At 40.9% G+C, this 13,689-nt stretch overlaps 1 protein-coding gene and 1 long non-coding RNA gene across 2 annotated transcripts in view; both read left to right on the top strand.

The window, feature by feature from the left end:
* LOC132226437 (uncharacterized) overlaps window positions 1–13,689 on the top strand; it is a 100,394-nt gene that overhangs the window by 1,164 nt on the left and 85,541 nt on the right. The window lies entirely within an intron of this gene.
* LOC132228617 (pyridoxal phosphate phosphatase PHOSPHO2-like) lies at window positions 7,033–8,238 on the top strand. The gene is given in 2 exon segments (XM_059685338.1): window positions 7,033–7,951; window positions 7,954–8,238. Coding segments are annotated over 2 exon segments (723 nt in total). The 5' UTR covers window positions 7,033–7,503; the 3' UTR covers window positions 8,229–8,238.

Below are 13,689 nucleotides of genomic sequence, written 5' to 3' on the forward strand. Positions count from 1 at the left end.
TGTGAAGCGTTTTCCCGTGCCTCATCTCATTTGATCCTCACAGAAGTCCTGGAGTAGGTAGAGAGGAGACTCAGTGGAATCCTATTTTCTTTTCATTAGCTGGAAAAATGGAAATTTGGAAAGCTTAGAAACTTGACCCGACTGAAAAGAAGTAAGAAATGGTGGACCTTGAAAATGACTTCAGGTTTTCTCACTGTGCAGAATATAATCAAACACTGCTGCAGTTAAATATTTTACCCTTTGTTCTCCCTGTGTGATCTACATTAATAATCTGCTTTGTGTTGACATTTACTGCTGTGTTGCTGACAATTACCTGAAAGAGAATTTTGGGTGCTTCACTGGGTTGGAAAAAGTTTAGCTAAATCAGAAAGCAGGTCTAATTAAGCAAGTTTATTCTGTATGTATAAAAGGCTAAGTTGACTCATTCATGTGTGATACATATAAAGCTCTCGCTGGCACCAGTTGCATGCATGTGTTTCGATCTGTCATTGTCAATCGTGAATTTGGTTGACACTTCTATTATAGAGAAAGGGTGAATAGTGATATTAAAATATTTCTTCTAATTAATTCCCTTTCAATGTGCACGAATTCATGCACCGGGCTACTAGTGACAAATAAAGCTGCTATTGGGCATTCATTGACAAGTCTTTGTATGGACATATGTTTTTATTTCTCTTGGGTAAATACCTAGGGATAGAATGGGTCATAGGATAAGTACATGTTTAACGTTTTTTTGTTTTTTTTTTAAATATATTTTTTATTGATTTTTTTTTTTTTTTTTACAGAGAGGAAGGGAGAGGGATAGTGAGTTAGAAACATCGATGATGAGAGAGAATCATCGATCAGCTGCCTCCTGCACATCTCCTACTGGGGATGTGCCCACAACCCAGATACATGCCCTTGACTGGAATCGAACCGGGACCTTTCAGTCTGCAGGCCGACGCTCTATCCACTGAGCCAAACCGGTTTCGGCCATGTTTAACGTTTTGGGAAACTGCCAAACTTTTCCACAGTGATTGGCAGTTTTACATTCCCATCAGCAGTGTATGAGAGTTCCAGTTGCTCCACATTTTTGTCATCCCTGTGGTTTTACCTTTCATATTTCTATGACTAATGATTTTGAACATCTTTTCATGAACTTATTTGTCATCCATACATCTTTGGTGAGGTGTCCAAACCTTTTGCCAATCTTTTGTTTGTGTCTGTTTTCCTGTTACTGAGTTTTAAGAGTTCTTTATATATTCTAGAGAAAAGTCCTGTATCAGGCATATATGATTTGCAAACATTTTTTTCCTAGTCGGTAACTTGTCTTTTTACTCGCTCTTTTTAAAGAATGTTTTTATTTGTTTGTTTGAATCTGGTTCCAAATAAGGTTCCAGACATTATAATAGTCTATTTTAAGTTGATAGCAACTTAACTTTGATCATATACAACACTCTACCCTGTTACTTCTCCCCCCATTGATGTCATAATTTTCATCCCTCTATTTTGTGTAGCCATTAACAAATTACTGTATCCATAGTTATTTTTAATACTTTAGTCCATTAATCTTTATACTCAAGTCAAGTGATTTATATACCATATTACAGTGTAAGAGTATTCTGAATTCGATTATATAGGTTACCAGTGTGTTTTCTATTTTAATATGATTTCAGGTTACTAATTAGCATCCTTTTCTTTTGGTTTGAAGAGCTCTTTTCAGCATTTCTTGTAAAGCAGGTATAGAAGTGCTGAACTCCCTTAGCTTTTGTTTGGCAAAGTCTTTGCTTGTCCTTCACTTCTGAAGGATAGCTTTGCAGTGAAGAACACCAAAAACAAATTTATAAAAATGTGGGATAAGTACTACAAGCAGAGCTGTAACCGGTTTGGCTCACTGGGTAGAGCGTCGGTCTGCGGACTGAAGGGTCCCGGGTTCGATTCCGGTCAAGGGCATGTACCTTGGTTGCGGGCACATCCCCAGTAGGGGGTGTTCAGGAGGCAGCTGATCGATGTTTTTCTCTCATTGATGTTTCTAACTCTCTATCCCTCTTCCTTACTCTCTGTAAAAAATCAATAAAATATATATTTTTTTAAAAAAGTACTACAAGCAGAAAAATCCTTTGTAACCAAACTCTACTTTATCAAGACCTTCCTTCTTTTGAATTCCCCTGAGACTTCTGAATACCACCTATGCTACGTAGTCAGGCACTCTCTTTCATGTCCCTTTGGGATTACTTTCTTTTTTCTTTTTTTCTGAATGATTATAGCAATTCATAATTGCTCAGCCTAGGAACAACTAAGATGTAAATGGATAAACAAATTGTGGTATATCTAACCTATATGATCCTATTAACCAATGTCACCCCAATAATTTAATTAAAAAATTGTGGTACATCCATACAATGGAATATGACTCAGCAATATAAAAGAACTAGCTACCGGCACACACACCACAACATGGAAGAATCTCAAAAGCATTATGTTAAGTGGAAAAAGCCAGCCTCAAAAGGTCACAGGATGTGTGGTTCTATTTGTATAATATCCTGGAAAAGGCACAACTATAGGGACAGAAATCAGATCAGTGATTTCTAGGGCCTGGGTTGGGGAGAAGACTGGCTGCGTAAAAGGCACTGTTACCAAATTCAAGGGGTTCACCGCTTGGGATGCTCCATTTAAGAACTAGTTGTGGTTGTCGTTAGGTATTTCTTTTTAAATATATTTATTTCTTAAGTGTGGGATGAGCACAGTTATAGAAATAATGAAATTCTAGAGCAGGAAAGGAAATGTTAGATGTTACTTGACCACCTCCCACTACGTGGAGAAATTTCTTCTACCACCTCTGTCTGAACACTAATTTTAGAGCCGGATGGACTACAACTTTATGACCTGAATCCCTTTACTTTGTTAGATCGATAACCATTTGCTGGCTGGAAATCTGCTTCCCGGTAACTTTTGTAATGGTATGTTAGAATGAAACTCCATCTTTCTCAGAATTCCGTAATAGCTGAAGCTGGGTGCTTGACTACCTGTGAGGACATAATAAAGAGATTGTAAAACCTGTCCTATCTGCATTAGCACATCACCCATCTCCCTCTGCAAGCCTTGAGAACCTTCCTTCTTTAAAAGATGATTGGAGTGCTGTGGCATTTCCTCTGAAACCAAATTAGAAGGGATTCAAGGAGACCTTTCTGAGAGCTTTCAGCGTGTCCCCTGGAGTTTGAGGAACTCAGGCTGAAATGTGTCAAGTATGGAGTCTGTGCCTACGGCTGCCTCCTCCTGGTAACCTAGTGAAGAGGCTGCACTGGAAGGGAGCTGTGCTTTCTCTAATGTTGCGGCACAGGTACGTGTTTTCCAGGAACCCAGTGATCACGCAGAAGGGCGCTGGTCTTGGTCTTCTTAAAAAGGATCCTATGAAAGAGGGTTTCTTAGAGGGGCAAGGGGACCCCAATAGACTAGTGGGTGGCCAGGGGAAAGCTGTTAAGCGGCAAACGGGAGAAAAGGCACTGCCTCAGTCAGGGGAGCCTGGAGGAAGCCCCATTGTCTTTCTGCCCCCAAGAGGGCACTACCACCTCATACAACCATTTCCGTGTCTTTGCTCTTTTATTCTAGTCTCCTCTCCCCTTGGGTTTGACCTTGAAAGAATCAAACATGATGACTGCCAATCTGGGGAAGGAGGTGGAGTAAGGAAGAGGCCCTAAGCCAGAGGTCCTCAAACTACAGCCCGCGGGCCACATGCAAATACAAATATTGTATTTGTTCCCGTTTTGTTTTTTTACTTCAAAATAAGATATGTGCAGTGTGCATAGGAATTTGTTCATAGTTTTTTTTTAAACTATAGTCCGGCCCTCCAACGGTCTGAGGGACAGTGAACTGGCCCCCTGTTTAAAAAGTTTGAGGACCCCTGCCCTAAGCCAACCATGCCTCCTCCCCAAACTTTCCCTGTATTGGTTGTCAAGCTGGAAGAAGAGAGAGGCCTTAAGTTTAAATGAGTTTGGAGAGTTGATGTTTCACTGGAGGCATATTTTAATTACTGAAATGAAACTGTTGATTAAAAGGCTCAGAACATTCTGGGAGGTGCTGGAGATTTCATTATGGGATAGGAAAGAACAAGTCCAGAGAGCAGGCTTAGAGGGGCAGTGGGAGAAAGATTAAAAGTATTTTTTCTTCCACCTAGTAAAGCTGTAACACTTCCAATCACTGATCCCTCTCTTCTCCCCAAAGTATCATAGAATCAGTCTACTTTCTCATCAACATTTTGGCAAATCTTTAGGTATTTTAAGAGCTCATAGACTCGTGCCCCTCCCCACCCCGGTCAGATTAAATATGCTTACTTTTTCATATAATAGGATTTTTGTGTAACGTTGTTATACTTCAGCTCATCAACATCCCTCTAATCATACCACATGCAGCAGCACTGTTGCTTCCTGGGGCTTTGGCACCAGACCCTCATTTATGCAGCATCCCATGATTGATTCTTACTCAGTTTCATTTCTTTAAAACCCCTCTTAATTTTTTACATGAGCTGCTTTTAAGTTAAGCCTCCCTGTTTTTCATTTGTATATTTTTAAAAACTCAGATGCAGGACTTTATATATTTTTTTTCCTGTGAAGTTTTATTTTACAGATCAATGGATTTTGGGTCATGCCTGTTGAGAGTATTCTGAATCTCAATTCTGTCGTCTGTGGTAATTAGTCATCCTTTCTGGCTTAATGTCATTGGCCAATCTTATAAGCAATCTTTCTGTGACTTTGTGGAAGTGATTGAGAGCAGGATCTTGTGGTGATCATGAGAATGGACTCTGGAGCCACATTCCTTAGCCCTTTGCGTGCCAACCAATATCCTAGGAACTATGCTAAAATTGCCAAGGCATTTTGAGTTAAGGTTTAAAAAATTTTTTTCCCACATAAAGAGTGAACTACTAGCATCTAATAGTGACACTGCAGGAGGAGCGCGATTGCGCTCCCGGCACGATCGCGCTCCCCAGCACTCTAGGGGTTAAGTTGAAGTCCTGGCCCTGACATTTCATAGTTATATAATATTGGCATATTACTAAACCTCTCTGTGTCTCAGTTTCTTCAGGTGTGAAATGAGAAACTAATAATACTATACTATTATTATTGTACCTACCTGTGTCCTTTAGCTAACAAACCACCTTGAAACTTAGTGGCTTAAGACAACCATCATTTATTTAGTTTATAATTCGTTGGTTAGCAATTTGAGTTATGCTCTACTGGTCAGTTTTTCTGGCCTGAGGTAGTCTCCTTCATTTGTCTGCTCAGCTGTGGGTGAAATAGGCAGCCCTGTTTCTGGGGGTAGGCTAGCCATCCGCTGAAAGGCATCAGCTCATTCTCCCGCAGGCCAGCTGGGCTTGTTTGATGGCCTGGAGAGGAAAAGCATGCAGGGCCTCTTGAGGCGGAGGCTCTCATTTGGTACAGTCACTTCCACTGCTCTACTGGCCAAAGAAAGTCAGAGGACCAGCTCAGATTCCAGGGGTGAGAAAGATGCTCCATCACTTCTTCATGGGCGGAGCTGCAAAGTCACATGGGGAGAGGTGAAGAATTGGGACCATTTTTGTAATGGATCTTCACATTGCCTCATATGGGGTTATTTGAGAAATGAAGGTGTTAAATACCTAATGTGCTTAAATCCTGCCTGGCATAGAGTAGGTGCTATATAAACATTAGCTGTTATTGATAATATTGATTAATAGGCAAACGGGTCTGGATAGGCCACATTCTCACCTTTATAAAAATGAATGAATGAATGATGAGTGAAAATCATTAGAGAACTCTTCAGGTTGACATCAATATATTGATTAGCATTCATGGATGGCAAAAGATAAGCCAGCTGTAAGTCTGTGTACTCGTTTACATGTTGAGAGCAGGGGCTTTGGAGTCAGACAGATCTGAGCTGGTATCTGTAATTTATTAGCTGTGTGTCCTTGCACAAGATGTGTCACCTCTCTACATCTCAGTTTCCTCTTTGTAAATAAATATAATACTGACTGTATTAGTTTCCTAGGGTTAGCATAAGAAATGTCCACAAAATGAGTGGCTTAAAACAACAAAAATTTATTCTTTTATAGTTCTGGATGTTAGAAGTCCAAAATCAAAGTGTGGGCAGGGCCATGCTGCCTTTGAAGGCCCTAGGGAAGAATCCTTCCTTGCCTCTTCCACAGTCTGATAATCGCCAACAATCCTTGTCATTCCATCTTCACATGGACTTCTTCCCTGTGTCTCCTCCACGCCTTCTAATCTCACTCTTCTTATAGACACCAGTTATTGGATTTAGGCATACCTTAATCCAGTATGACCTCATTTTACCTTGATTATATCTGCAAAGACCCTATTTACAAATAAAGACACAGTCTGAAGTTCCTGTGGACATGAATATTTAGGGACTCTATTTAATCCAGAACACTTACCTTATGGGGCTTCAATGTAATATTGTATGCTAAGCACTTAAGATGTGTTTGGCATATAATAAATACTCAATAAATGGTAGTAATTGTTTTTTGTTACTACTGTTATATCATCAGAGATAGTTGAATGTTCTGCTAAAGTTAACATAATAATACCAGTAGCTATAATTATTGAACTATTAGAGTCAGAGCTAGGCTAAGTGGTGTATATGTATTATCTCATATAATCCCTACTATGGCTATTAATCCAGTAACCCTGGTTAAACAATAGTGATAGTATGAATCAAACACAGTCTATGATCCATGAAACTATGCTAGCTCCAACAGATCATCTTATTCTTTTACGTGTTTTCAAAAAATCCTTTAATATTTTAAAGGGCTTAAGTGAAGCTACTTCCTGGGGCTGACCAGCAGCTCCTGAATGTCAGATAAACAAATTGCTCTGACACACTGTGAAAAGAGAGGACTAAGGGACTGCCTGGCCAAAGGGAACAGACAGCCTCGATTGCCTGCCTCATTAGCCTTTTATTGTAACAGCAGTTTGAGATAAAGTTTATCTTTTAGATACAATCAGTAAGGTAAATAATATTGGGATGTTTGTAGCATCCTTTAAGAAAGGACAGCCGGTGGGGCCGGAGCACCCAGGCTGCGCCTGCGCGAGAAGCAAAGGCCGGTGTCAGAGCGGGGCGTCCCCACGGACTGGCGTGGGGGCCCTCCGCGGGAGCAGGGCGGAGGCTCACACAGCTGCCAACTCCTGTCCTGGGCCAGTGCGGGGATCTGGGGGCCCGGGCTGGTGCCCCCATTCTCATCCATCACGGGCCTCCCGCGGGACGACCCCTCCTATCCCTGCCCTACCTTCCCGGTGGACCCGGCAGGTTTTCTATCAGATGTTCCACCGTAAGAATGCTGGAGTTAAGAAGTCTCTGTTCCTTTGCTCCAAACCAGAAGACTTCGTTGCATGCATATAGAGTAGGAGTAATGTTGGTTAGAAACGGGCTGGTGTTGGAAACTGAAGGTTGTCATGACTATTTAACTCTATGCTGAAGTACGATTAATTGTCTTGGAAATACTTAGTTGGGGTACCCTAAATCTGTTTTGGAACCATGAAAATTTTGCTGGTTTTTGACTTTGACAATACAATCATAGATGACAATAGTGACACCTGGATTGTACAATGTACCCCAGAGAAAAAGCTTCCTAATGAACTACAGGATTCTTACAAAAAAGGATTTTGGACAGAATTTATGGGCAGAGTCTTTAAGTATTTGGGAGAGGAAGGTGTAAGAGAAGATGAAATGAAAAGAACAATGACATCAATGCCATTCACTCCAGGGATGGTGGAGCTTTTAAACTTTATAAGAAAGAACAAGGACAAATTTGATTGCATCATTATTTCAGATTCAAATTCTGTCTTCATTGACTGGGTTTTAGAAGCTACCAATTTTCATGACATGTTTGATAAAGTGTTTACAAATCCAGCAGCTTTTGATGGCAGTGGTCATCTCACTGTGGAAAATTATCACGCTCATTCTTGCAATAGGTGCCCCAAAAACTTTGCAAAAATGTAGTTTTGGTAGAATTTGTAGATAAACAGTTACAACAAGGAGTGAATTATACACAGATAGTTTATATAGGTGATGGTGGGAATGATCTTTGCCCAATAACCTTTTTAAAGAAAAATGATGTTGCCATGCCACGGAAAGGATATACTTTACAGAAAACTCTTTCCAGAATGTCTCAAAATCTTGAGCCTATGGAATCTTGTGTTGTAGTTTGGTCTTCGGGTGTTGAAATAATTTCTCATTTGCAAATTCTAATAAAGGAGTAATATGCCAAAAAAAAAAAGAAAGGACACCCAAAGATTTAAGCATAAGGAGTCCAATAAGCACCTGGGGGTCAGCTTGTGCACAGACTTGATTGGAAAGGTCAAGGAATAATTAGGGTCACCACCTTCGGCACTTCCCTAAGTTAGAATTCCAATAAACGGGACAGGCGGCCTTCCACACACTTCCCTTTTATCAGAATGTCCTCCTTACAAACTTTCCAACCAAATCTCCTGTGCTCCCCAACAGTTACTGATCTATAGTCTTAAAAATTTATTCTTTCCTCCTTTTTGAAAATAGAGTCAAGTTTCTTTGAACCCTACATATTATCAATTATATTACTCTGTCTATGATAACTGTCTTAAGAAGTACTTTTAAAATGAATTAATTCAACAACATTTATTGAACCCTTAATCAAAAGAGGCATGGGTTAAGTCCTACCAAAGTTCACGTCCTTATGGGGGCTACGATGGTGGAAGGAGAGAGGTTATAGCCGATAAGTAAGCTTCAAACAGAAGAGGGATTTTAGCAGATGGAGAGATAATTGGATGTTTCAGCCTGTAGCCAGGGAATGATGAGTATACCTGGTGTGATGATTAATTTTGTGTCACCTTGACTGGGCCAATGGATTCCTAAAAACCAGTTAGACATTATTTCTGTTTATGCCTCAGAGGGTGTGTCTAGAGGAGATTAACATTATTTGGTAGACTGAATAAAGCAGATTTCCATCTGCAATGTGAGTGGGCAATACCCAACTCACTGAGAGCCTGAATAGGACAAAAACTTGGAAGAAGGTGGTATTTTTCTCTCTGCTTAACTGGTTGAGCTGGGACATTGATCTTGATCTCTTCTCAGTACTCCTGTTTTGCAGGCTTCAGATTCAGAATGGAATGGACATCATCTGCTCCCTGGCTCTTAGGCTTTCAAACTATATCACCAGCTTTCTTAGTTTGCAGACAGCAGATCCTGGAACTTCTCAACCTCCATAATTGTATGAGTCAATACCTTATGTTTGTACGGAAAATAATACAACAATTAATAGGTAATAATACAAGAATAAACTCTGTGTTTCATGTACTCACAACTGTAAGCCTACCTGTGTATGGAAGCTTACGTGTGTGTGTGTGTGTGTGTGTGTGTGTGTGTGTGTAGTATATGTGTATGTCTATGTCTGTGTCTGTGTCTGTGTCTGTGTCTGTGTCTGTGTCTGTGTCTGTGTCTATGTCTGTCTGCTTTGTTTCTCTGGAGAACTCTGATAAATATACATGGACTGACCAGAGTTTGGTATCTGTTTGGGTGGGGTTGTGAGTAAAACACTTTTAATAGAAAAGAGAGATAGTGATAAAAATCTTACACCTTTCCACACACACCCCTTTATTATTTCTTCTTCAAGGTAAATGAACCGCTTCCTTTTGTCTTGTATGGCAGGATCGTTTTTCCAAAGCTTCAGTCTTTTTGTGTGGCTCTTGGAACCCTATGATGTTTAAAACTAGGTACAGAACTCCAATAAGAACATTAATCTGTGCTGAATATTATCAGAGACTGGACTTTAGTCCTTTCATTTTAAACTCATTTTAATCAGAGCAAACTGAGCTTTTAAATACAGGGTCTTCTTCTGTATCACTGTATCATTTTCAACTTTTGACCCAGGGATCATTTTTTGCCCCATTACAAACAGGCTGCATTTTATTTCTTCTCTTCAGCTACTGCCCCTCCTGAGTTTTGTCCTATTTGTGTCCAATTACTTCCTCCCATGTCCTTCATAAGGATTTGAACTGAATTGAAAGATGTACTTATATTAAAGACATTTTATTTTATTTATTTAAAAAATATTTTTATTGATTTCAGAGAGGAAGGGAGAGGGGGAGAGAGATAGAAACATCAATAATGAGAGAGCATCATTAATCAGCTGCCTCCTGCACACCCCACACTGAGGATTGAGACCACAACCCAGGTATGTGCCCTGATGAGGATTCGAACCGTGACCTCCTGGTTCACAGGTCGCCTCTCAACTACTGAGCTATGCCTGCTGGGCATATTAAAGACATTTTAAACGGTCTTCTTGGCCATGCTTATGTTGCTCACCAAGCCCTATTTCATCTGACATTGCTTTTGGTTGTTGTCTCCTTCTAAAGCAGGGGTAGATGGGCAGATCAGATCCATTTTCTTAGTTTCTACTTCTTGTTTCTTGGGTGCACTCGAACAATGGACAGAACTCCAAGAGTCACTGTCTCTTTGTTTTCATGCATTTGTTGGTAATTTAAAGAGAACTTCTATTTCAGGAGCTTGTACGTCTTTATTGCATTTTGAGATAGCATTATTAACTTACCTGAGTTGACAGCATCTGTTCCTTCCCACTTAAAGCCCCGCCATCCAAGGCAACATGTGTCCCAGTTTTAGGAAACAGGCTGAACAGATGCCTAACAGTTGTACTAAACACTTTCTTCATGAAAGAGTTGTTCTTGACTGCATTTTAAAAAGTTTTCTTTTTTGTGAATCCTCACCAGAGGATATTTTTCCCATTACTTTTCACAAAGAGTGGAAGGGAGAATAGGAGGGAAGGAGAGAGGGAGAGGAAGAGGGAGAGGGAAGGGGAGGGGTAGGGGTAGGGGGAGGGAGATATGTAAGAGAGGCAGGGAGCAAACCTGCAACCCAGGTATGTGCCCTTGACCTGGGATGGAATCCGCGACCCTCTGGTGTGCAGGCCAACACTCTAACCATTGAGAGAGACACATTTACTGCCTTGCCTGCATTTTTGTTTCTTTCATGGTGGACATAAATAGTGGATTGAACAATGTCATTAATAGGGGTCCTTTGCCTTTATTGTTTGGGCTAGTATTGCAGACCTTTTATATCTGAAGTGGCTAGTGGTAGCAGAGGGTTTGGAGATTTCGGATTCTCTCTTCACCAGCAAGTGCACAATCATAGAGCTGGCAGCAAGGCTGACTTTGTGGGCCTGAGGCCTATGCAATTGCACTTACAAGGACCCCATGCTTGGCTTAATGCTCTGCTGTTGTCATCTTGAAATGCTTAAGTTTTGAACGTGGGAATCCACATTTTCATTTTGCACTCACATGTTATGTAACTGGTCATGGCTCGGAAGAATAAGAAGGCATCTGGTGGGGACACACCATCCCTCCACCACTATCTGGGATAGATGATTAAGCGTCCATATCTCTGTGGAGCCTGATTCAATGTGAGTTTTGACAAGTCAAGAAGAAAAATAATTTTCCTTAAAATTGTATGCATCTTTCTGGATTTGGAAGGGCCTGGCAAGTATCTGTTCCAAATGTCCTTCTTAGTGTAGTGCACTATTTAAACGATCTTTGTGACTTCTAGAGATAAAGATTTCACAACTCTCCCAGGAGATCCTTTCAAATCCATTCCAGGTCATGCCTGGTTTTCCTATAAAACACAAATATTGGCCAATCACACAGGATTAATCACTACGGTATCTTATAGTAATCTGCATTCAGGGCATTGGCAAAATGGGAATTAGGGCTGTCTGTATATAATTTAAGACTTTTCTTTCCTCTGGAAACTAGCATTGTTGAAGGAATGATGCAGACTAGATCTTTGCTTTCTGGGGAGTAAAATTACTCTCTTGACATTTGGCCATGGAGACTTATTTATAGAGAAGGGAGGAGTTGGACATCTCAGGGCTAGAAGAAAATCAAGAGGAATGAATGAAGTGAAGAAGAAGCTCCGGAAACATAAAAGAGAAGATGGAAGGATGCTTTTTTGAGGTTCCTTTAGTGGCCACAGACTCAGAACTCTGCTGACTATTTTAGAACTCTCTCCACTTTCTAAAATCCATCTACACACATTGTTGAACCCTGCTTCGTATAAAGCACTGCATGCTCAACTCGCCCTCAGAACCCCTCATATCTTCCCTGCTGGGTGATGCTGAATCATGTGATCTCCATATTGTTTGTGGTATGTTTTTTAGTTTTTTAATGTCAGACTTGCATAGTGTCCCTATTAAGCTCTGTCTTATCCTTGAAAATGTGACTCCCTTCATTTACCCAGCAGGGTTTCTACTCTCTCATTTAAGGAAGGGTCATTGAGTAATAGTGATAAAAAAAAAAATCACTATGTAATTGAAGAAATAACCCAAGGCTCTCTTACCAAAAATACATCTCCACTATTAGATTTGCTTCTTTGATCTCAGACTTCTTAACCAGGAAGCCACATTGATGAGATGCAAATTTCTTCTCCGGAGTCATATTTATATTTATGAACGTGTTAGCCTAGACTGAATCTCTCTTTTTCTTAGAAGCCTGGAGGGCCTTGGAGGTTACTACAGGATATGGATGAGTTTTCTTTCTATGGAGAACTCTGGAAGGAAATAGTTGGGGCACAGGGAATAACCCAAGAGGGCTCCCCGAGGGTTTCATTAGGGTCCCCAGGCTGCCCAGAGTTCCTAGGAAAGGGCAGGAATAGGTAGAAGTGGATGCTTATCTGGGGTGTCATCAGACATGCATATTTTTGCTAAGAACTTGTCCAGGACAAGACTTTGGCCCTATATTATGCAGCAACTGCAGAGAAGTTACATTCCTCCACTGTCCCGTAGTAGCTGTCAGATTAGTCAGTCACCAGGCAGGGTCAGGAAGAACAGGACAAAGGCCAGGTGAGCCTGGACTAGGCAGAGGAAGAAGGGAGAGGTCTGAAGGAGCGGGCTTTGGTGTGATGACCTCCAATAGGTAGATAGGGGGAGGACCGGGGAAGGGAAAATAGCAGGTGGGAGCCCTTAAGACAGATATTTCTTACTTTTATTGGCATGGTGCAGCTACAACTGATAGCATGTCTTTCAAAAGTGAGCAAACTGTCAGAACCACTGCTTCAGAATTTCATGGAATTGAAGAGGGCGGACAGGTTTGCAGGTGTTAAAAACCAAGTACAGTGGGGCCTTGACTTAAGAGTTTAATTTGTTCCGTGATGGAGCTCGTAACTCAAATTACTCGTATGTCAAATCTTAAAGTGAACAAGTGAGACACGTGATGCCGGGCTAATGTTTTGGCGTTCACTGTGACGTTCGCTGCGCCAACTAGCTGTGGGGTATCTGAAGCTGGCTCATTACCCGAATTTTAGCTCTCAACTCAAAGCAAAAAGTCGGCGGAGAGACGGCTCATATCTCAAAAAACTCGTTAGTCGGGACACTCGTAAGTCAAGGCCCCACTGTATTCTCTGATATGCCATACGGCCTGCCAGGTGAGATGTGTCCCTGAGGAAACTGGGCCCTTCATCCCACACTCCTGGCTTCTGTGGATGAGGAGAGTGCTTCCTGTAGTGTAAGCTCTACCTATCTTCTGAGATTTGTCTTTCTTTTTTTTTCTTTCCTATCTATCCAGCATGTTTCAATAAGCAAAAACTCTATACCCTTAATTTCCTTGTATGAAATCAGTGACAATTAAATTGCTGGCTTCACAGGTTGTAATGATATGAAATGAGATAACTCAGTAATTC

The sequence above is a fragment of the Myotis daubentonii genome, chromosome 2 (genome assembly GCF_963259705.1).
Source record: "Myotis daubentonii chromosome 2, mMyoDau2.1, whole genome shotgun sequence".
NCBI classification, from domain to species: domain Eukaryota; kingdom Metazoa; phylum Chordata; class Mammalia; order Chiroptera; family Vespertilionidae; genus Myotis; species Myotis daubentonii.